Source organism: Crocodylus porosus, unplaced genomic scaffold (assembly GCF_001723895.1).
Source record: "Crocodylus porosus isolate Cpor-Errol unplaced genomic scaffold, CroPor_comp1, whole genome shotgun sequence".
NCBI classification, from domain to species: Eukaryota; Metazoa; Chordata; order Crocodylia; family Crocodylidae; genus Crocodylus; species Crocodylus porosus.
In genome coordinates, this window is record NW_017728886.1 from 76,696,025 (window position 1) to 76,721,130 (window position 25,106).

The 25,106-nt window shown below is 43.4% G+C and overlaps 1 protein-coding gene across 1 annotated transcript; it reads left to right on the top strand.

Annotated features, from left to right (window-relative positions):
- Positions 1-25,106, top strand: LOC109309269 (prostatic acid phosphatase-like). The gene is made up of 10 exons (XM_019533975.1): positions 1-114; positions 1,429-1,524; positions 3,912-3,998; positions 5,012-5,164; positions 7,136-7,234; positions 8,462-8,557; positions 15,675-15,807; positions 18,802-18,884; positions 20,066-20,172; positions 24,943-25,106. The coding sequence occupies exons 1-10, from the start codon at positions 1-3 to the stop codon at positions 25,097-25,099; spliced, it is 1,125 nt and encodes a 374-aa protein (XP_019389520.1). The 3' UTR covers positions 25,100-25,106.

Genomic DNA, 25,106 nt, shown 5'->3' on the forward strand with positions numbered 1-25,106 from the left:
ATGAGAGTGAGACAGATGCTCTGTGGAATCTGGAGTCTATGCTTCCTGCTATGTCTTCTCTTCATTTTGCTTCACCAAACCACAGCGAAAAGGAAACTGAAGTTTGTGTCCTTAGTAAGTAGACAGCAGTTTAGAAATGGAAAGAATTTCCTCAAAAAACTGTCATTTGCTGCTGCTGTTATAATTCCAGGGGGGAAACACTCTGCAAAACATGTTTTGCAAATATTTAAATGTTTTCTGAATAATCAAGTTCTATTATTGCCCCCTATAGAAAAATAAAAAGTACCACACTTTAAAGACTGTTTTGTAAACTTGCTTCCATTTAGCAGACTCAGATGATTCTGAAATCTCCTGTAAATACAATGTCCTTTATTTGTGGCAGGAAAAGGAGAGCTCTATAGGGATAATTTAAAATGATGAAATGGATGAGATGCCAAAACTAGCATTCACTTCCTGCAGAAATTCCCCTTGGTAATGCAAATAATGTATTGGATTGCAAAAGAGCAATTTCTCCCTATATGTAATTAGAATATGTGATTCACTGAATGAATGGCATGAAGCTATGGTATATGTGAGTAGAACTTGCACTGATTTGTAAGCTACCCTTTCTCTCAAGAAAAATAGGCCTCTTCTGAATTTGGTCTATTCTAAACTTTTGGCAAGAATTTCACATCATTTTCACATCTCTGTGATTTATTTTTTTCCCATTTGGATGATGAAAGGGAAGACTTAATAGTTTTATAACGTTATGACTAATAACTATGTATGCCAAGTCAATGATACAGGATAACAAGAAATTCTTCATTAATAGAATGAAAAATCTTAATACTGTTCAAGATCATTGGAAAGCAGTGGAAATTTAAGACCGGTTCAGGGTTTTCACAAGACCATGTGTTCAGATTTTAGATATTTGCAGTGCCTGCCAACATACTATTTTCTAACAGCAGCCTCTTTCAGGAAAAAGTGACTTATAGTAGCTAAACACAGGCACTGTATGTTGGGTCATATACTGATTTTTTTGTTTGTTTGTTATTTGTTTCCCTTAACTTTCAGGTAGCTTTAACAAAATATTCACTTTTTTGTATTTGTTATATTAATACCAGTCATCTTGCTTGTTTAATTTAATGTGACCTGTACTGCCTATGTTTTTCTGTCCTCTCCATAATATATAATATTTTATAAAGCATATAAAATCATAGAAAAAAATCCATGAATTAGCTGCTTTTCATATGAAGGAAATGAGACCCCCCCTACACAATAAAGTTACAATCTTAAAAATAGGCATGGAAGCTACTACCTCGTGTATATCAATGTGTTAATAGGCTATACAGCACTGCTCATTAATGAAGATAGGACTAGAATTGCAATTCAACCGCTTCTAATAAAAGAAATGCAATAATGTGAATGGAATTAAAATTGTCTTATTAGGTATTTCGCCATGGTGATCATACCCCATGTGAATCTTTTCCAAATGACAAACACAAAGAAAATGCTTGGCCACAAGGATTTGGACAGCTTACCAAGGTTTGTTGGTGTAACATACTGAAACAGTGGAAGCCACTGACAAACATTCATACTTTGAGGTACCATGAGTGTATGTCACATTGTTAGGATGGGGGACTGGGTTTTGGAAAATGACTCAGAAAAGGAGTTAGGTTATCTTGCTGAAAAGTCAACTGAACATAAGATCTTTGGATGTATAGTCTTTAGCTGTGTGAGCAGTGGCGCACTAGCTAGGGGTTATTTATTACTATATACAGCACTACTGAGTTCAGTACTAGAATAGTATGTATAATTCTGACATTCATGTTTTAAAATGGACAATGATAAGTTAGAAGATTTTTAAAAAAGAGCTAATCGAATATTTTGAGCTCTAGAAAGCCTCCCTATACATGAGAGGCTAATGAAGCTCTATTTATTTTAACCAAAAGATTAAGTCACCCAGTCATATACTGTAAGTACCTAAACAGAGATAAGATTTCTGATAATAGAGGGCTTATTCAATCTAGTACACAAAAGGATAACAAGATCCAGTGCTTAAAGCTGAAGCAATATAAATTCATATGAGATATATGGAGCAAATTTGTTATAGTGAAGATGACTAATCCATGGGACCTGATGATATAGTACATTGTCTATTGCTTGAAGTCTTGAATTCAAGAAGGGTTGTCTAAGAAACATTCCATAGCTCAACCAGAAGTTGTGGATTTGTTATGGGAATCACTTGGTTTCCATGTCCTGTCATATAGCAGGTATATAACCATTGTGATCCCTTCTGACCTTAAAATCTGTTAATCTATGGGTAACTTTTCAGGGAAGCGTATTATGTAAATAGATATTGATAGAAGCATGGAACTTAGTTCTGGAAACAGCCACCCTGCTACTGAAAAAAAAGTCATACAAACCTGATCATAATTTATCAAACTCCATCATAAAGTTAATTAGGGCTTTTGCTTGATGATTCCTACTCCTCCGATGGTTCTTTTAAATTTATTCATAGCCTGTTTATACCCATTTGTTTCATTGTTAGTTAGCTTGAATAGTCTCATTTTAAACAAAATAAGCACTGTGTAATGAGCATCTTTAATTTCTGTGGAATTGATTCGTTCAATGGTTGTTCAGTTGCTCAGGTCTTTGTAGGATCTGGCCTCGATTTCTCTCTTTGTCTATTATAAATATACAAGCTTCATAACAGATGTGCTGCTGCCTCGTTAACCCAATTTGCAGAAAACTGCATCTAGCTAAATAATAACAGCAACAAGTGTGTGAGCTCATGCCTGCTCATTTCTACTCAGTTCAATAAGGTGTGAATTTCAAACACTAATTACAATGATGTCAATTATATCTGTATGGAGTATGGGCTATTTTTAAGCCCCAAATAATTTCCCCTCCCCCTTTTATAAATAGCAATGAAACTAAATGCTGAAGAGACCATGTCATACAGCATTAATGCTTCAAAATTAAAATCAGAGTTGGAAGAGCTAGGATTTAATAATCCATACACATCCAGCCACTTTGCAGTGTTTTTTTATTTTCTGGGCATGTCTGCACATTACTGTATAGTGACATTGCTATGGCACCATGCTTTAGTACTTCCTATTGCAAGTACTAAAGCATTGGGCAGTATGGGCAGTTACTGCACCATGCGTATAGCACATGGTTAGATTTCACCACTACATTGCCATAGCAGTGTGCTAGATTGAGAGGAGCGTGCCACTACAATGATGCTGCTGCTAATCACATGTAGACCCACGTGGTCGCTACATTGCTGTAACGCATTATATGGCAACATAGTGCATTGCTAGATGTGTAGATATGCCATCTGATCCTTTTTTAGAAAACATTAAGGTGTATTTTCCTAAATAAGATGTGAGTAGACTACTACTAATATTAAACTTACTATTAAATTTATTGTCCTCCTCTCATTCATAGCCCTAAATAATATATTACCACACTGCTGTAAAGAAAAAGGTTTGGGCATTTCCAAATTTGTAATTATGGTTATGTGACCTTCTTTATAGAGGCCTTTATCTAGCTCTACTCCATTAAAGTATATATTGCGATACATGGACAAAAAATGTTGCTCTCACATAGATTGGATTCTAGGAGCCTAGATTTAAAAAAAACAAAATACACAAAGATTTAAAATGACAGGAAGAGATGAGTGTGTATGGCAAGATGGAAGTGTCTAATTGAGGCTCATAATATTCAGCAATCAGAAGGGGAGGTTTGTTTTCATTTACTTTAAAAAAAAGTCTCAAGGCACTCCATTTATCCACATTAGAGAGAAGAAAACTGAAATAAAACCTTGTAGATAATGGGCTGCTTCTTCCAGTCTTCAAGATCAGATAAGTCTCCTCTGCTTCCACAGAACATTACACTGACATTCATCTCTATTGTTCTTTTCACAGCTTGGGATACAGCAGCAATATAAGCTTGGACAATACTTACGGAAAAGATATGCTCATTTCTTGAGTACTATATATAAGCAGTGCGAGGCAAGTATCAGAAGGAGGATTTTTTTTCCTGTGCGCTAATGGAACTTCCTAATTTATAGGGGCCTAATCTTGCATGGGGCTGAGTATACTCAAATTGTACCAGCATCAAGAATGGTTGAGAGATGTCTCCATTTCTATGGTTGTGGCTCAGACTAATGCATTATAACACTGATTCATAAAGAGCTTGCACAGGAAGATCCTAGGAGTATAGATCAGGTTTAGCAAGAAGCCGAACTATATTGAAAACTGGTATTCTTGTAAGCCAGACTATAGCTAAAAACATGATGTTATATATGAATTGCAATTAATAGATATCACTGCCTAGCATCTCATTAAAGGTAGCCTCATTACAGAGACTTTATCACTTTAATAATGCAAGAAGTCCTCCTATATAAAATCCAGGTTCTTCTTGTCAGTGACCTCAACCATTAAGTACAGTGCTTACCTTGTCCCTACTTCTGGAAATTCTGGGAGAGCCTAGTAGAAATTCTGAGCTGCTATTTGTTTCTTATAGTCAATATCTACCACACGGACTGCTGTGTAGTGTCCAGATAACCAACCAGCTTTAAACAAACTAGTTCTAGTACCGAAAGCAGTTTAGCTGCAGTAGCATGGCGCTCAGTATGGGATGGTTTACCCGACAGATATGCTAGCTAGGTCATCTCAACACTACACTGAAGACTGCAGTGTAGACATACCCTCTGTTTCAGTTGGGGTTCAGTACCTCCATTACTGTCTCTCAAAACTTCGCCAGCTGGAGCCAAGTGATTTTTTGTCCTGAGCATTTCTAATGGGGTTGCCACCACATTCCAATTCACTTGCCCCCCAAAGTTCAGTCCCAATGTTCTGCTGCAACTCCCTCCCACTTCTCTCCCTCTTCCCTCCTATGGCAGATTTTCTTTAATATCCTACCCGTTGGGATGCCAAGCCTTTCATCCCATTTCTAGTCCTCTCTTTTCTCATCAAATTGGCCAATTAATAAGAGAACATTTTTTTTTCTGTTTTTGCTCCAGATTTATGTTCAAAGCACAGACTCTGACCACACACTTATGAGTGCCCAGGCAACTCTTGCTGGGTTGTATCCACTGGACAGTGGTCAGGCTTGGAACCCAAAGATCCTTTGGCAGCCAATCCCAGTTCACACAGTGCCACTATCACATGACCACGTGAGTACAAGTTGCAAACTCCTTTTGCTTGTATGCTTTGTTACTAAACACTCATAATGTCAGAAGTAAGGTGAATAAAGTGGATGAAGGCAATACAAAGCAACAGCACTGTGTCTAGGAAGCACCACTGTGCAGTGATTGCACAGACTCCTATGACATAGACTTGGGCTTAATGAAAATAAGACAAGCTAAATCTCAAATCAAACTTCCATTCATGACACCATTTTCATAAATAGCTGTGTGACCGGAGTCAAGAACTCTTTTAATATATTATGCTCTCATACTGTATAAGATCATAACTCTGAGCCAGTAACACATTACCCTACTCTGTGCTCTGTGCAGAGATTTAAAATAGTTTGCTCTGCTGAAGAGCAGGGGGTGGGGGGGAAATGTGCATTATCACTATTCTCCTCAATGTTTTGTTGCTCATGACCCATACAATTGTCCCATTCCTCACTACACTGTGGTTCAGGTAGTGGGATAATTTTTTCAGTCATTTTGTCGTTGGTCGCCAAAAGAAAAAATATGGAGGACTGGTTTGCTGTAACGCAAGTTGTGGGATAATCTGATTCTGGTACTCCTTTCTCCTTTCCCCTCACCTGCAGAATACTCAAATATGGGAACTGGAAAGCATTTCTTCAAGGGGCTGTGAGGAAGCCAGCTTCACAGTCACTGGGAATGCTGTGACCGGTGACCTGGGCAGGTGAGGGGAGTGAAAGAAGAAAAGAATTAACTTCCAGATATGTATGTACTTCCAGTGATGGCTGGGAGGCTGCAGAGCAGAGGCACTGAACACAGAAAGCTGTTCTTTCCTTCCCTATCCTGGTCTAGTAGTGAGATTTTTGCACACCACGGGATTTTGCAGATTTCAGACAAAAGACGGAGTTCTACTACCAAATTCAGCAAACAGGCACTAGGTCTCACATTCTCCCCAAATTTGAAAAGTGTATGCAAGTGATTGAAGGGCCTTGCATGCCCTATTTACAACACACATGAGTAAGTAAAATTAAAATAGCTGCTTTTTTAATCTTAATCACTCCAAGTTGTGTGGTTTGTGACCATTATAAATAGTATAGTATGCTCCTAAAGTATAAAAATAAGTTAATAAACAAATTAATGTGCAAAATAGGAAAATGTGAATATATATGTTAATTTTTTCCTCCTGCTTTCCATTATCTATTGCTTCAAATATATTTTTATTTTTTAATGAATACATAGCACCCTGGACCCCCATTGAAAGCTAGGAGCTGTCAGTTACTAGAAATATCATGCCCATTCATGAGCATATGGTTATATTATATTAGTATAATATGCCTCTAATAGTTAAATCAGTATTCTAAGAGTGGCAAAAAGCTGATGTACATATTCTGAGGCTAATTTTCTCCTCAGTACACCAAGGTTTTATTTGAAGCTCTTGTTTTAATTGTGTGACTACAACAAATGGAATTTTATTAATTATCTCAGGAGGGAGATGGAAAACATGTTAGCAGGAAATATTAAGACAATTATTACCACTTGATTTGAAATCAGTTGTAATTTTATTTTGTTTTGCTTTACTTAAGATTAATGCAGACAATTTCTAACAAAATTGAGATTAGAATATTTCAGATAAAGCAAATCATCCCAATACAGACAGCCAGAAATAATATACATGTACCATTTAAGCATGATTCTGAGGATTTAAGAAGTGCATAGCTCTTGTGCTGGCCTTTTCCTACATGGTGAATTGCATCTAATTTTCAACTACTTTTACAAGCAATGTCCACAAATGTTTAATGGTTAATATTATAAAACTGAGTTGCTAGAGGTATTATTGTATGGAGGGAAAAATATCACTGGAAACCAATCCTAAAATCTTTTTTCAGTTTGTCCCAGCTGACACACAAATCAGAACTGGACTTCTATAAGAGTATATTAAATTAATAACCAGAAACAGACTGCATAATTAACGCTTTGTACCTTTTATTTCAGTTGCTCCACTTACCTTTTCCAAATTGTCCAAAATACAATGAACTTCAGAAACGAACTTTTGTAACAAGAGAGTTTCAAAAACACCTTAAGCACTACAGGGTAAGGAAAGCAATCTACTTTCAATTGTGGAAAACATTCAATTAAAAACTACCACCTATCACAGCATTACCTAATACCTGAATCATAAGATTGGGAGTCTGGAGACTGGCGTATTCTCCTTCTAATGAAAGTATCTAATTCTTTTTAGCTTTAGCAGACCATACTTCTATATACTGGGAGAAGACTACTATTTACCCACTAACAGTTATGATGTTGGAAAATCTGCTGGGCTAGCAAGTTCACCACAAATGAAAAAAGTGCAGTTTAGAGAAGGTGGGACTTTTAGTCACCCTTTATCAAAACTCAATCTATTGTCTGAATTACACAAAAACTACAAAAGTCAACCAAAACCAGCATCTCCAGTCCAACTTCATCCTTGCTCCTCAGTTGCATGGTTGCAATCCCTTTTCTGACATCTCTTTACCCTCTCTTACCTCAAACCCCTCTTCCCCACGAAAAATCTTCCCACTAATTTCCTGTCACGTAAGAAAATTCCCACAACTTTAATGCAGCAACCAGTCTCTCTCTTTTCTCTTCCTGTCTTGCATCCAGGCAGTCACTCAGGTGTTTCACTCCTTTTTAATCCACAGCACCTCCAAAGCCAATCCCTTCCTTCCTTCCCCACTATCAAACTCCCACATTCTCCAACAATGTCCTACGTTCCTACATCAGCCTCAAGAAACCTTGATTTTATGTTTCAGGAGGTGAACTAGTGAGTTATACCATCTAGAAGAGTTGTTCTCAAACTGTTTAAACTCAAGGCAACCCTCATTAGATTCAAGGCACTCCTTAGAAAATGCCAGCTCTTTGTTTTCACTAATTTATTAACTGTGGAAAAATTAGGGAGAATTTTTTCTGCAGCAGAGCACTCAGAACAACCACAAACAGGTGGTCATCAGAATGTCTTCACCACTATAGATTCCTATTTGAAATCTCTTGGTTTATCTTGTGAATCATGTTTTCACACCTAAGAATGCTAACATTGTTTGGCAGTCCACAGCACCCCTGAAAGGATCTCAAGGCACCCTTCCTGAGATTCAGTAATCTAGCAACTTGAACCATGTTTGGTAACTCCTTTGCCTGTTTTCCCATGAGCCATGCTGTCACAGCTAGGCTGCTGATTCAACAAACTTCTAAAATGTGCCATGCATGCTACTAAGGTAGTATATAGGAATGCCATAAAATAGTAAACCTAAACCTCCTTTGTTTGCGGTTTTTGTTTTCCAGCCGTTTCTCAGATTTTTAGCAGCTCACACCGGATACCCAGTTAACAGTCTGAACACTGCAAGAATTGAGAATCTATATGCCACTTTACAGTATGAGGTAAAAATATAAAGTCTGGATCTGATTCAAACAAGTTATAGAATAGGGAGAATACAGATTACAAAATGTATTTTATACATCTCTGTGGTTGTAAGAAAGATTTATGCTTACAAGGAATGCAAAGGAATATAATCAGCTATCTTATCTTTTATTATACATGGCATGACTGACATGCTTTTCAGTCACTCAATAATTAGTATAAAGCTCTGGTAATATACTAGTCTAGCAAAGTACTAATTCTCATATATACTAAGGAAACTTTATACCGGTCTAGCAGTAAAAAGCAGCCTTCGTGAAAATGTAATTTATTCCATTTCTAGGCCCGGCCACTTAACAGTACCAGAAACTTGTAGAGGCCTTAATATAATGAAAATGAGCCCACTGGCTTTCAATGAGAATAAGAGTTAGATAGATTGTTTTATTATGCCATGTAAAATACTTTAAGAACTTCTTAAAAGTTAAAAACTAACTTTTACTTTCTTCCATTTCTTGTAATGCACAGGAATTGTGTCCCCAAATCAGACCAGTAGTCCATCAAATCCAGCATGTAATCAGTACCCTATCCTCTGAAGAATGTATAACATTTGCACAGTGGGCAGTTAGACAAAAGGCTATTGTGTGAAATTGCTTCATGATCCCAGAACCATAAAGATGTACCATAGTAAATAAGCACAGAATGGTAAAGAACATACAAGCTTCCTTCTAGAAAGACTGGTGCAAGAAAATACAGTAGTAATTTTTGGTTTATAGGATTCATGGAGCAAGTGGGACTTGAGCAGTAATATGGAGTAGGAAGCTACTGATGAATACTTATTGGGAGTCTGTTCTGATCATAGGGACCATTGGACCCTTTAGTTTAAATCTGCAAGATTAAGATTTACATGCTGTAACAATGAACACATCTAACACTAAGGGCACACACATGCCAGGGAACAATTTAGCACCTCAAACTGCCAACATATTAAGCAGGGAGCCGCCTAAGGTGGCAAACAGGAAAAACAAAGGCATGTGTCTAGTACATTAAATACTTAATCCTGGACTGCAGAAAAGCACTTCCTTTCATTTGGGATTAAAGCCTAAACCTAGCAGGGAAAACATAGATCCTGACCAGGCATAGCTGGGAGACAGGCATTGAACTACTTAGCACAGAAAAGACTAAATTGCTTCTGGGCATGTCTGGAAGTAGAGCTTTGGATGGCCAGGGAACTTTACTGATGAAATGTTAGGCAACTCAGGTCACCCTAACACCCATTTTACATGCCCAACTCCTTGTATGAATCTGAACCTGTGTCTACCTCTGAACAGCAAACACACATTGCCATCTTGAAAGAAAAGCTATTATATTTGTTGCGTGTGGTACTTTAAAAGACTGCTTGGAATTATTTTTAAGCCTCTGTACTTAAGCTCCAGATAATATTCCCTAGAAAATTAAAGAAGCTTTAAAGTAGATTGCATTTTAGGACATGAATGACTCGGGTGTAACTCATGCCATAAATTGCTAGGTGTAACTCGTGCCATGAATCTTGCATTTTCCATGATGGTCCTGTTCTTGTCAAGGCAGTTCTGATCAGTGACTCATGAAATGTCAGCATCCTGAACTACTGCATTGCAGCTCAGCATATTAAATCAAGTCATCATCACATACTGCAGTCATGTGACTGCACAGGGCAGCACGGTTGTATAGAAAGCATTGTAAGGGAGGTGTTTATGTCATTAGACTCTTACAACATTGACAAACCTCATTTGCCATAAGGAGACCAAATGCCAGAGAGGGCTGACTTAATGAGTAGGCAGAGAACTTGCTGTGGGACCTTCATATTACTCAACTGAGACCTTGGGGCCTTCATATTACTCAACTGAGACCTTGGGGACACCAGCTGAGAGTTCTGCCAAAAAAGCCAACAATATTAATTGTGCAAAAAGAGTTCTCCAATTCATAGTTTTAAAGAGAATTCAAGTAGCTTTGGTAGAATGTGTCAAAAGAAAAAGTGAGACACTGTGACCTGAACTGGTTTAACCTGACATGTTCCATTGTTTTACCTGTTTAAACAAATCCTGTCTTCAATTAGCCAATATTTTTTCAGGCCATTCCTTACCTTTGTAGCTGTTATAAGAACATTCTCACTGTGGAGCTCAAGTGGTTATACTAAGTAGTGGAAAAGATACTACTCTATTTACTCAATTCTAAGACTAGATTCCCCTCCCCTACATTTAGCATGAGGGGAAATGCCCCTCATCTTAGAATCAAGGGTGGGGGGCAGGCAGCTGCTGTGGCTCGAGGTCCAACCTTTACCTGGGGTTAGGGTCATAGCTACAGCTGGTACCTGATCCTTCCACCCCACCATTGCCTGTGCACCCAGTTACCTCACCCCTGAAGCCTCTTCTCCCCCTCTCCCTCGCCAGCACAGCCTCTGCTTCCCTGCATGCCCCTCTCCTTTCCCCACCTTACCCTTGCTCCAGGCTGCTACAGGCCTGGGCTGGTGCCACCCTCAGTACCCCAGGGCTAGAATGGAGAGGGACCCTGGCAGCAGAGAGCAGAGGGGAGGGAAGGGGGAGGGGAGGGGAGGGGAGAGCAGAGGCTATAGGGAAGGGGGAATAGAGGCTGGGGAAAAGTGGGAAGCAGAGGTTGGGAGAGTAAGCTACAGTGGGGCAGGCAGGGAGAAGAGGTGGTAAGGGGGCAGGCACAATTGGGGTGGGCAAGATGCTTGATCTCTCCACACCATCTGCCTCCCCACTGCCAGTCTCCCTGCACCAGTGGGAGGCATGAATTAAAGACAGCTCTCCAATAATTAGATTCTATAATTTTCCAAGTATAACAAATGTATACATTTTCCATGTATAGCATCTAATTATTGGGGGGGGTTAACTTAAATTCAAGGCATGCTGTAGTTTTGTTTACACGGGAACTCTGTGCAGTACAGAACTGGAAGGCTGTGCATTACTTACTTCCTCACAGTTGTCATTATTAATGAAGCTTACTCAATTGCCATTTCACTGCCTTTTAGGGATTGAATCAGCCTGCAAAATGCCTATTGTAAAAGGAGCTAAACTAAGCCTCCTGATGCATGCCAAACATTAGTTGGCCAAAACCAGATTAAAGTATTTTATCTTGATTCCACCTTTAACTTACTAATTCCTCAGTGTCACAATACAGCCACCCCAGGGATGGCCAGGATGTCCCTAGGGCACCGTGACTCCGCCCTATGGGCATCTACTAATCTTGCCTGCCAAATCTTGCTGGTATAAATGATGAATTGGGAGGCTGCTCTTGGGTTGCTGCTCAGCCACAGTCCTGACAGTCTCCTATAAACCCGGTAAGTTGTTGAACCCCTTACTGGGTCCAACTCTCAGGAGGTGCCTGATACTACCCCATCAAGCCTTATGGGCTAGATGCGTGGCTCCAAAACTTCCTCTTTACCATACCCCATATCTCACTGATGGCATTTAGATGCCTGTTGTGATGAGACCTCAGTCTAATTTGGCTTCTTGTTGTCACTGGACCCTTAGCCTTAGTATCTGTACCTGCACCCTCTGGCACTGGGCTCTCTATGCTGTAGTATACCCCAGTGAAGCCTCCTCTTCCCCAATAGCCTCAGCCCCGTCCACCCATATAAATCACAGCAGAAACCACAAGCCCCTGGGCTATAACCTAACAATAACCCCTATCCCTTCTAAGACAGCAAGCTTCTCTCTCATTATAATGCACCTCCTACCCTTAAGGACTTACAAGCTTCTATAGCCCCTTAATCCAACCAGCAGCAGAACAAGCAGTCAAGCACCTCCAACTAGCTTTCTCTACAGGACCTCCTTCCCCCTTGACTGCTACCAGAGAACTAACCCACTAGTCCCAGCCCTGGGGCTTATATGTGCCCAGGGCCTGCCTTCTTCCAGTTGCCTGACCGGGTCCAGGCACAGGCTAATTTTCTCATCAGTCTGCTGCCGCAGCAACCTGCACCTGTGGAGGTTCTGCCTGGCTCCTAGGACCTTCTCCTAAGCAGTTTCTGCCCTTAAAGGAGCAGGCACACCTTAGTGCCCTGCGACACTCAGAACTGCTAACACAGTAAGTACAACTTCAGGCAGTACCTTAGGATATGGTCCAATAGCTTGCTGAAAATGTAAAAGTCTGATGCACAAGATTCATCCTTTATAATTGGTGATGACCATCTCCTCTTAAATATTTTCATGATACTCCATAATAGTGCTATGCTGTATCTTAATGAATGCTATCCTCTCTTACCAAAGCTGTTTTCTTTAAACAATTCACCAATATAAGTAAGAGTTCCACTACAGCCGAAATTCCATATATAGTCCCTAGTTTAAGTATAAAATATAAAAATAAAGTACAAAATACTATATGTTTTTTAATTAGTATAAAAATAATGGTAAAAAACATTGTTGCCCCAGGCAATAATACCAAAGTAGAATGTGGCAGGGCACTACGTGTGCCTGCCACTTTAAGGCCCTGGAGCTGGCAGCCTCCAGGTGCCTAATGAGGGCAGCCATTTTAGGCTCAGGGCTCCTATATAAATGAGGCAGTTTGGCTGCCTAGGGTAAGACAATAATATTGTCTGGCCTGGAAGTTGCTGAGTTTCATCTGGTGGTAAGGGAGATGCTGTAGGGAATGGTAGGAGGCTCCTGATCCTTGGTATGACTGGAAACTATACCCTGCTGGGAGTGGGTGGCCTGGTGGGTCTCCCAGGGGTGTGGGAGCTTCCAGGAAATGCCAGGTCAATAATTGCCCTGATGAAAGATGGGTCAGGGTGCCTTAACCCCTAGCCCTCACCTTAGGGTGGGTTACAGTACACCAAAGGTTGTTGTGGGGGTTTGAGGCCCTGAGGAGGAGAGTTAGAGGCCAGGTGTGGCCAAGGCCACTTGAGTCTACCTGTGAAGGGAAGCCCTGAGACCCCAAGTAAAGGGGGTGTTATGAGTGGTGTGGAGCCCCCAGTGTGAGGGGGGCCAGCATTGTGGAACCACAGCAAGAGGGGGCAGTGATCAGAAGCCTCAGAGAGAGGGTGATGTGGAGCCCTGTGAAGGGAGAGGGGGGCTCAGCCAGAGGGTGAGAGAGCTGAGTCCTGACCCCAGTAAGTCCTCCATCATTGGGAGGCAGAGTGTGGGTCAAAGATAACACTGGACATAGCACCATGACCTGCTGCCCAGGAGGGGAGTGAGAGTCCCTTGTGAGCCCCTGAGGCACCAGTCATGGTGTGAGGTACCTGAGCTCCCCACATCTGTAAGGAGGACCCAGAGAGGGGGACCCCAGGATAAGAGTACGGGTCATACATCAAGGCCTGCCAGAGCTTCCCCTGACTGGCCCAGGAGGGTCAGAAGGGCAAGGAGGCCCACCGAGAGGGATGCCCAAGAGCCTGGGGTCTCAACTGGCCTGGAGGTGGGCCGGGGCTAGTGTGAGCCGAAGGTCCCAGTGAGGGGACCACACCCAAAGGGGAACCAATGGCAGGGTGCTATATGGCTTGGTATGACGGTGGCAGAATCTGCCTGAAGGGAGGAACCCAGGTGGGGTCCTACAGTAGGATTCTGGGCCCCATCATGGGGAACTGGCGTGTATGAGAACATCATGATGTCATCAGTGAGGCTTGGGCTGCTGTGTAGGGGGGGAATGGAGCTGCAAATAGCGCCCCCTAGCAGCAGGGCAGAAAATGGGCAGCCTCCTGTCTAATTATATCTATTAATTAATTAAGACTGTAGCAGGGCACCAGGGTGCCTGCTACTAGCAGGAGGAATAGAGCTGCTGAAGTGCCCTGGAGCAACCCAGATGGGGGTTGCTAGGGCAACCAGGCAGGTCATGTGGCCAGGAGGGGGCAGGGCCAGGCCCTTATAAATGGCTAGGCCAAAGCCTAGCTATCAGTTCCCTTCTGGCAGCCGCAGGAACTCTGTGGCTGAGCTGAGCGGCCAGAGTTGGTGGTCGCAGCCTTACCTTACTGACCGGCTGCGATGTTGCTAGGGACGAGAACACCCTGATGAGAGGTAGGGTTGGGAGCCTTAGAGGGGCTTGGAGTTTGCATTATGAGCGGGTAGGCTCTTTGTTGGTTTTGTTACAGCCGTTTGGGCTTGGCTTGTGTTATAGTTACGCTGGAGGACCGGGTGAGGCTATAGGGGTGTGAGGAGGCCTCACAGGAGCTCCCCAATAACCTGGGAGTCCGGGTGCCCAGTAGTGGCACAGTCAGCGGTGCCAGTGGGGCACTACTGGTTGTGCCAGAGAGGTGCGGTGTGCGGGGTTTCGGACCCCAGCCCGTAAGGGTGGTGTTTTGCCTGGTGGGGCAAAGGACCCAGAGAAGGGTCAAGGGGCCAGGCACGGCTGCGGCCACCTGAGACCCAAGCATGGGAAACGTGCAGCACGAGGGGCGTGGTATAGGACCCAGAGTGGGTGAGGTGCGAGGGGCATGGTATAGGCCCCAGAGAGGGCGAGGCCCCAGAAGGGGCGGTGAGCATGTGCGAAGAGTGCAGTGTAGGCCCAGAAGGGGGGGCAACGGCTGTGGATAGCACGGCAGAGACCCCGAGAGGCGCTAGAGGTGTGGCAGAGGCCCCGAGAGGGGCGGGGAAGCCCAGAGGTGGGCGATAGGCCCCAGAGTGGGGCAACGGACTGAGGAGTAGCACAAGAGCGTAATAGGCCCAGGGGCGCCGGTGGCGGGGTGGCGGCTGAGCCAGGCCCAGGGGCGCCGGAGAGAGCACCAGAGGGTAAGGGACCACACAACGTCCCAGGGAACAGCTGCGAGGGTTGGGGTGTGCTAAAGGGGAGGTTTGGAGGCACGCATTGGCCCATAAGGCTGGGGGTGCTGGACCACCCCACTTTGGTCCGGAGGTGATACCAGCAAGGTGTCATAGGTGTGAGTAGGCAGCCTCCCATTCTGAACCTCAACATCAAAGACGTGGCGGGTGAGTAGAGGGTGCTGGATCACCCTAACTGGCACGGCAAGGGGGCGCTAGTGAGCTCACGGCCGCTCGCGGGCCCCACCCCATGACAAAGACCAAGGTGTGGCGAGCAAGAAGGCAGGTGGTTAGCCCAAGAGCAGGTGGGCGGGCCTCGTAGAGATTGGCCCTGGTAGCCCCCCTGTTAAATAGAAGATAACAAAAAAATCATTGTTTTCTTCCTCTGCTATAGGATGCTAACAATTACACTTTACCAAAATGGGCCACTCAAGGTGTCAGGGACAAACTGTTAAAGCTCTCAGAATTGCTGTTACAGGCAGAATTTGGGATCCACAAACAAAGACAGAAGTCACGTCTGCAGGGTGGTAAGCAAAATGCATCTTTTTAAATGGGGCACGAGTGCTGAACAGATGAACAGTGAAGAGTAGTGTTAGTGATGTTGTTGCCGTGATGGTGCAGGAACTGTGAGAGAGGCAAGTATTGTTGTGGGTGTATTGGATAAACTACATGTTGACATAGCCCTGGAAAAAGCTTTTGAATGCAATTTATGATTTATCAGATCAAATGCATTGCATTCAAAAGTTTGTCAAAGGCTATTGCAACCATGTAGTACGTCCAATATAAGAGAGATCACTCACAACAATCCTTGTGGCATAAATTTCATTGCTCAGTCTGAGACATTTACAAACTTGAAAGATGGCTTATATAGTATATTACATGTTTAATCATGATTACCTCTATATGGTGACCCCTGAAATATCTGGATTTAATCAACATACACTGAAAGAGGAAGGGGCATGTGACAAAGGTATGTTCATTCAGTTTTATAAAGAAAACATCATTCAGTTAAATGAATAAATTCAAACACTTACTGAAGTGAGTCCAATCTGAATTTGATGCCACAAGCCACATTTTAGTTACTTATGTCCTACAGTACACTAATTGTAATAAAGTACAACAGTAACATACTGTATTTTCTCACATACAACATGCCCCCAAATAAAAAAAAAAATGCATCTTGATTTTTAGAAGGCTGACTGGAGAAATAAATTGTTTTAAGGTTATGGCCATCTTTATGACATAAAGCAAGACTTTTTGGAAACACAGTGTTTTAAGAAGTGTGGTATCCCAGGGGACACTCTTCTGGAATGCCACAATTCCTGGATATTTTATGTTTCTAGGATGACTTACTCTGTGTCACACAAGACCCTTGCAAAGACAGTAACAAAACTACTAGTTCTTGACTGTAAGCAGTTTTTTATATAAGTTCTCATAAATTAAGTGCTGTATCTACATCACAAGCCTCATCAAGATACTACCAGCAGTTCACTCACTGCTCAGCCAACACCTATGGCTATGACAGGGTTAACAAAGGACTTTGCCCTTTCAGCTTGCTGAACCAGACAAGCGGCAGCAAGTTTGAACTTGGCACGCTGTCTCCAGGCATGCTTCTTTTCCAGTGAAGAAAACAGCTTCCTGGATTAAGACATGCATCCCAATTTTTGGAAGGCTGATTTTTTGATGGAAAGATGAGCATTGTGTGCAAGAACATACAGTAGTTATTTGCTGGTCTTTATATTAGACCAGCACAGATACCCAAAGGAAAATAATAAGAAGTTTCCAGGAAGCATTCATCATTCTGTTTTATTGTATATTATTTAAGGTTCAGAAAACTAAGTTGTTTATACCAGTTTGCCTTTTCCTTCTTCATGAAATGCACCACAGCGCTGGGCTCCTTGAAAAGTGCCTGGCACTGCAACGTTTGCAGTTAGATAAGCAGAAAAATGCGCATCAGCACTGAGAAAATGGAGGCAGCACACTTTTGAACTGAAACACCTGCAGATGCTTTAGTTCAAAAGTGCAGCATTGCCATTTTCTGCACACTGATGCATTTTTCACAACTGCAAGTGGCATAGCGCATTGTACGTTAACTCGTGTGTGGAGCAGACTTAATTAATCGAGTCTGCTCTGAAGTGGCAGATCTCCAGTGAGTTGCCAGACAAAAAAGTATGTGTATAAATGCCCCATGGACTTCAAATGGCATTTAAATGGCTGATATACAATCAGGCTATAAACTATGAAGACATGGAATGGCTAAGCTATGCCAAACTTGTTTGCTTTCAGTGTTTTGTTTGTTTTTAAGCTTTTGTGTTTTTGGAACTTACAAAACTTAAATCCAAATTCAAACCTTTGTATTTACCTGACCATGAATCATGATTAAAATTCTGCCATAAGCTAAAAGGAACAGATCTGTTTAACTTTGCAAGCACATTTAGCTGTAGTCAGAGGAATTCCTCTTTGTGGGGAATAGCTGTTAAGGTATTAGCACTGTTACTGATTTAATATTTACAGCTTGTCTTACATTTTCCCGGAGGTGATATTGGCAAAGCACTAACAGCTGTATGCTTTTCAAGGTTGTATTGCTCCTGATTCTCCTCTAGCTTACACACAAAGAAATCAGGAAAATAATGGAGTTACATGAATGAGAGGGACAGATTGAGTAATAAACATCTTTCTGAACTATTCAGATCACATGAAGCAGCTTTGAACCAGATAAGCTAGCTCAGAGCTCTCCAACTTGTGGCCTGTGAGTTGTACGTGGCCCCTGAGCAGTCGAACGGCAGCTTCCAAGCTCCTGGCCCAGGTGCCACTCTCCCTTTTGCTCTCTTGCTGTGCCAGCAGAGTCCCTGGGCTCCTCTTCTCTCCCCTAGTTTCTGTTGCCTACACATGCCCCCAGAGTGGTCCACAGGCCTGAAGGAGCCCATGGGCAAAGGTCTCAGGGCCTCTGAGTAGCATGTCTATGCATGCAGGGGGCCTGTATGGCAGGGTGGGGGAGGAGAGAGGTTGGGCTTGTGCAGCATGGCATGGCACATCATGGACCCCTGTGGTACAGCAGAAGATGGTTCATTCATTGCACTAAAAATTGAAAGCTCCTGCAACGCAGAAAGGACACTCCCGCAGTGGACCAGGGACTCCTGCGGTGCAGTGCAGAAGCCTCGCAACATGGTGGCAGAGAGCGTATGCAGCCTTGTTTTGGGGGGGGGGGGAATGGCTGGGGGTCCTGTGGCCCCAGGTCACTCAAGTTGAACAGCCCTGAGCTAGCTTATGGTTGTTATTATTATTATTGGAAGTCTGATGGTGACCTAGCCCTAAAAATAGTGTACACGGGAGCAGAATCAAATTCCCTACTCACACAAAAGTGGGCAACATTCCCCAGTAAATTCCAAAAAGTAGGTACAAATCCTGCCAAGCCTGCTTGTTGTGCATTAAGGATACAACATTACCGCTCCCTGGTATTAAGAACACACTAGTACACATTTGCTATGCAATCATTGTCTTGTTTCCCAATTTCCTCCCAGGTATTCTCTTAAAAGCGATTCTGAAACATCTCTCAGATGCTAGAAAACCTTCAAACCAGCGAAAGATGATTATCTATTCTGCCGTAAGTACTTTTTCATGGTAGACTTTTTGCAGTTATTAACTACAATAAATGACCCATGGCTTCATATGCAGCAGATCACAAGAGTTGCAATGCTGTTATTTCTGGCCAGCTTTAAATACTTCATGATTATCTTAACTTATTTACTTGGAAAAATGCAGCTCATATACCCAGCATTCTATTTCCTAGTCCAAGTGGTTTATTTCATTTAAAGCTGTTTTGACTGGTAAATAAAACAACTTGAAAAATTTGTCCAGGCTCTTTCATTGATCCAACAGTACAACTCTGATTTTTTCAAACTGGTGATCTGTTGTTCTTCAAATAATACTTTTTTTCTTTCCTTTTATTTTAAATTAAATTCAATATTTCTAAAAGACACTGGATTCTGTCTTGCATATGGAGGTTTTCTACATATACACAGAACATGATCCTGGTGGCAGTCTGCTCCCACCCCCTCTGGTCCTGCACCAGTCCCCTGCAGCAGTCAAGGGAGCTGTAGGCTCTCAGGAGCTGATGGGTATCACAGGGCCAGGAGAGAACAAGGCTGAGAGATTTGTCCCCTGCCTGTTCCTGGGGCAGTCTCTGGTGGTGAACCCTGGGTGGGGACAATGTCCCTGTGCCCCAACAGCAGGGAACTCCCAGCCCTGGCTCCCTGGTTGGTGGCAGGGGGCTTGGAAAGAGCTGCAGGGGGACTCACAGCTAGCTGCCCCACCAGTGAATCAGGGCAGGGGGCTGGGTCCAATCCCTTCCTCATAGCTCTTTCCAAGCCCTATGCCTCAATCGCTCAATCCAAGCATGAGGTTGGGAAAAAGCTGCAGGACTGGGACCAGCCCCTGATCAGGACAGATCCCAGCCAGCCTCAGGCTCCATGGGGAAGTCTACACATGCAGCCCAGAGCTGGCTGGGGATTGCCTGAAACGGGAAAGTCCCCAACCACTTCCAGGCTGCACGTGCAGACTTCCCCACACAGCCCAGGGCTAGCCAGGAACCACCCCAATCTGGGGCAGGTCCTAGCCAGCTCCAGGGTGGGCAGGGAATTATCCCCATGCAGGGGCTCCCTCCCCAGTTGCACAGCTGAATAGCTCACTATAACTAATGTAATGAGTAAGTTATTGAACGGTTGCTCTGTAACACCCACATTTCATTCAGTAACTCTGTACTGGGAGTGTTTCTTCTGTTCACAGCATGCTGCTACCATTGTCGCCTTACAGATGGCACTCAATGTCTTCAATGGGAAACTGCCTCCCTACAGTGCCTGCCATTTTTTTGAACTTTACCAGGAAAAGAATGGGTAAGAATCTCATTATCACTCTATCTGCAAAATTACACTTTTAAAAAATGGACTGATGCCCCAGAGCATTTGATAAATAAAACACTTTGGCCATTATTGAACACAAGACTCTAAAATACTGAAAGCACTCCATAAACTGACTTTAATTAAGATAATGGGAGTCAATTTGGTGCTTATGATTTAAAAATAGCAGACATACAGCCCTGGAGACTGCAGTTTCTGTCTACAGTATAAACTTGCTGACCTGAGAGCTTCCACCCTATTCCAGAAGGGAAAACTTCCAGTAGTCAGAGGCTTTACTCAGTTTCCTATCTTACATATAGGACTGGAAAGGGTCATCCTGTCTCTGAATCCTGTCCTCTGGTATCACAAGCAACCATGTCATATAAAAAGGTTTTCATAAGCTTAATAAGTTCCATCGTAAAATTGGTATGGCTTTTTGGCTCCACAATTGCTATGGGAAAGTTGTTCAACAACCTCACTACTCTCATGATTAGAACTTCCTAACTTATAACCTACCTATCCAGTCTACATCCATTGTTCTTGTTGCAAACTAGACCTCGACCTTAAATAGCTCTTTTCCTCCCTTGTATTTACTCTGCTGTATTCATATTTTTATCTGGTCTCAGTCCTGAAGTCAGAGTCACTGTCCATGCAGAATTGTCAATTGTTGGCACTGGATTTATGGTCCAGAGGTCTTGTTCCAGGAAGACACAAACCCTCAGACCAACCATGACTTCTCCATGCAATAAGAGGCAAATTTTATTGATACACAGTGATAGCTGATAAGACAAACAAAATCTCCCCAACTTAATATCTACCAGTTCTAGGGCTGTCACAGAAGGAAGGTATGTCTGTCCAGTATGTGAGCCTCACCCTGTGGTTATGTCTTGAATGTCAGGTGTCAACAGCTTGGAGGTTGAGGGCCAAGCCCCCCCCCCCCCACACACACACACTGGGTTGGGTGAGATGGGCTGGTGGTATGCCCCATAGTGGCCTTGGGTACCCCACTTGGAGACACTGTGCTGCTCTGAAATCCTTCCTTGTGTATTCTTCTCTCTTCTGAGGACTCTTCGTTCCCAGGTATCATTGATTGGTTTCCCTGTGGTCCTCATACTGTCCATATTCTTTCCTGCCAGCATATTCCTTTGTTTCCCACAAATCCATCACATGCACACATCTTGATTTGGTCTGTCCACCAAAACCAGAAATCCCAAGAGTTCTGCAGTTGGGCACTGTAACTTAGTGCTACCTTATCTCATCTTGTTATGGAACAAAGTGGTACATCTTCAATTTCCTAGCCTGTGTGTCTGCTGGCTTCAGAAACAGTGGGTCTTGAAGAAAACTTTGTCACAAACAGGTTTTTTAGAAACCAATTAACCCCTGCCATTTCCCTGGACCATTCTATGTTCTAATGCATATCTACTTTACCTACAAGCTAAGTCCTAAAAGCAAACCTCTACATACCATTTTCTAAGCATCAGAAAACATCAGGGGCACCAAACTTCCCCCAACTTTTTTTTAATTGGCAAATTTGATTAGCACACTCCCATTTTTTTGGTGCCAAGGTCATTTATTAAAAATATTAACTGTAAGAGGGAACCCTTAACCTTGTTTGTAGGAAGGGTAGAAAGAGAGCAGGGGCACAAGTGGACCGAATCAAGGACTAAAAAGCCAGGCAGCTGATGAAGCAGTTAGTGGCATTTGGTCTCTGGTGGACAGAAGATCCAACCACATGGCTGAAAGGAGGCTGGGCTGGGGAATGTAAGCCTGCTCTCCAAGAATGCAAGGACACAGCCCATGCTTGCAGCAGGAAAAGGAGCTCCTAAGAGAGAGAGGAGCTGTTAAAGATGAGCAAGCAGGCACCCAAGGTACCTGGAGATTGGAAGGTTCTGGTGTTGCCTGCAGGCAACATTTACGCTGAGGAAAGAAGATTATGTGTTTTAAGCACAGGCTGGTTTTTGGTTAATTGGTTTTATTTCACTTTGGACTTGAGATTGGACAACTGAGTTGCGGCTACAAAATCGGAGAAAGCCACTAACAGGGGTGTTAGGATGTGCTCCTCTGCTATAGGGGCCAGAAGTTAGCCCCAGGCCAAGGGAAAAAGGCTGGCATAGTGAGATTGAAACCCCAGGAGGGGCTACTATCAAGGCAGAGCTAATACCCAGGAGCTAAGGTCTTAATCGGTGGACTAAGATGGAGGGTGCAGCCAGAGAGAAAAAGAAGGCCCAGGCTGTGATAGCTGAAGCTGCAACAAATCCACAGAAACTTACAGGAGCACTCCCTTAAAGGGGGAAGCACTGAGGGAGGAGAAAGGACCCAGGTGGGAGGTTGGTCTGGCTGAATGGACCAAGCTACCCATGAAGCTGCTACTGACCCCCAAGGATCCCTCCCTCCCAACAATAAACAAGATCAAAATTGTGGCAAGTAAGAAACAGGAGGTGAAGGGGGACCAGGAAGGAGCAGAACCATGTGGCAGACCACAATTTGTCCTACATAACCACTATTTGTCCTACATACCTATCAATTTATTCTCTACTGCACCATTCCAAATTCTTGTACATGAAGGTCCTCTAGAATTATGGAGAAAGGTGCAAATTTTATGAGACATACTGCTAATTCAGGTATACTATAGGTAATATAATAAACAGTTTATCTTATATACAGTGTTCCATTTAACGCTGATACTTTGCAATATTGGAAGAGTTCAGCAGCTAGGACCATGGCAACTGTGAAAGAAAGAGTAACTAGAAGAAACAGAAGGTAGAAGACCAAAAACAAAAACACAGTCCAAACCCTTTGGCTGGAGGGGGCAAAAGCTTGTCAGGGACAGAGAAGGACAAGCCTCATTGAAAGTCAGTAAGTCTTAAACATCTAAGATCCATAGGTCCTTTTGAAAGTACCTCCCCCCAGAACAATATCCCCGTTATAAACTCAGAGAATATAAACACACTCCAAAGCTGAAGATGCTGTAGAAGTTGAAGCTTCAAAACAAGTTGTTAAAATTAAACCAAACAAAATGTACAATAGAAACCACCTGTGCATATAGAAGGAAGATTAAATTAAGTGGCAAATACAAATAAGTCTTAATAATCTCCATATCTATATAAGTGCTATGCACCTGTTGGGCTTCGATCATCTGGTCACATGCCGCCCAGCTTTGGATGTATAGGGCTGTCCGTCGCTCTGTACCTGTGGTCTTGCTGAACGGATGTCCTGCCCCGAGGTAGTCTCTTCCCCAATCTCTCCTGCCATGACTTTGTTTATTTCTTTAGTGGTGGGGTCCGACTACTGGGGCTTGCACATGTCTGGGACCTCTAGACGGCAGTCTTCCATGAAGCTCCAACCTCCCCTATACCTTGCCCTGATACCCAGCCTCGACAAGTCGCTGATGTATCTCAGCCTGACCCCCACCTATTGGTGTTCTGGGCTCTCCTGTGGAAACGTATTAGGTCTAACCCAACCCACAAATATGAGTTATACCTTTATGGGTCTACACAGTTATCTCGATTCCCTCTAAGACAAAACCCTTCCTCTGATTGAGCCAACCCTAGGGCTCTATGCAACAGGCCTCCCAACCCCTCCAAAGGTGGGAAACAGAAAGAAACAAAAGAAAGAATACTATTAATACCAGTAGGCTCCTGACTATACAAAATGGGCTAGCCTGGCCCCAAGAGTTTCTAGCTGGCCCTGTCCTGTATACGCATATGCCTGGCGGCTATCACATTCTCCCTTCCATACTGTGGACCACCTGCATGTTAGTTGGACCCTTGGTGGTCCCTCTAGTTCTGCCTACTCTGTGTCCCCCGCCTGGCAGCTCTATGTAGCTGGAGCTTGTCTTCTGCCACCCATCCAGCTGCTTAGGCTCTCCGTTCCCCATCTGGGGTTGCTCCTCGAGCCTTTCTGAACCCACACCAATCCCACCTGGCTTGACGCCTCGAGTGCCATCACTCTCCCCTTTTCCATGGGGGCAATCCCTGTTGTCACCTTCCTCCTCCTGATTTCTTGGATCCTCCCCCTCGAATCCTCCGTCTGAGTGAGATGCATCTGCCTCCTCTCTCTCTCTGTGCCGTCGCTGGCATCTTCCCTACGATGGGCTTCAAGGCAGACTTCTGCCCCGTGAGAGGCAGTCCTGCCTCCTCTTACCCCTAATCAGGGTTCCAGGGATACCTTCTCTACTGACACATCTTCCGGTCTTCCCCCTGCTCCTTTGCCTGTGATGGCTCTTATCCTTCCGTGCCGGCTCCTCCCGCTCCTCTCCGCAGCTGGCTGCAGTTTTAAAAAAACGTGGATAACAAGCCGCGCGGGTCCCGCCACTACTTCCGGTTTCGCTGCAGCGCCAGCTGCAGGTAAGGGATTCTCCATTTTTTCCTCTCTCTCCTTGCCTTCCCTGTTATGTTCTGGCCCGAGGGTCCCCCCTTGGCCCCTTGGGGTCTGTCCACTGTATCTTCCCTGTGACATGCTAGTTTAAATGTTAGAATATAGGTTCACATTCACTCCTGAGGTAAAATACACTTGTGTAGTCTACCAGTGATGTTCCTATTACTAGCAGGACATGTGGACTTATGTGCTAAATTTTAATCTTTGATAAGTAAGTGCTATTCATCCTATTAACTGAAACCACTGGACATGCTATGCAGTTAAAAAGTGGCCCAAACTCATCTCTGAGATAAGTCCATGAAATTGTATCTAACAGCTGCAACTCCAAAGAAAAAACTGTGCAGCTATGTATAACTAACCTTATATTTATAACTATGTGTTTTGACTTAGGCAATACACCATTGAAATGCATTATTGGAATAATTCTTTGAAAGATCCTCTTCCACTCACTCTGCCAGGCTGCAAATTTCACTGTCCACTTGAGAGATTCTATCAACGGATTTCCTCAGTCATAGTGCACCACTGGGCAAAAGAATGCAGAAGATAGAGCCTAA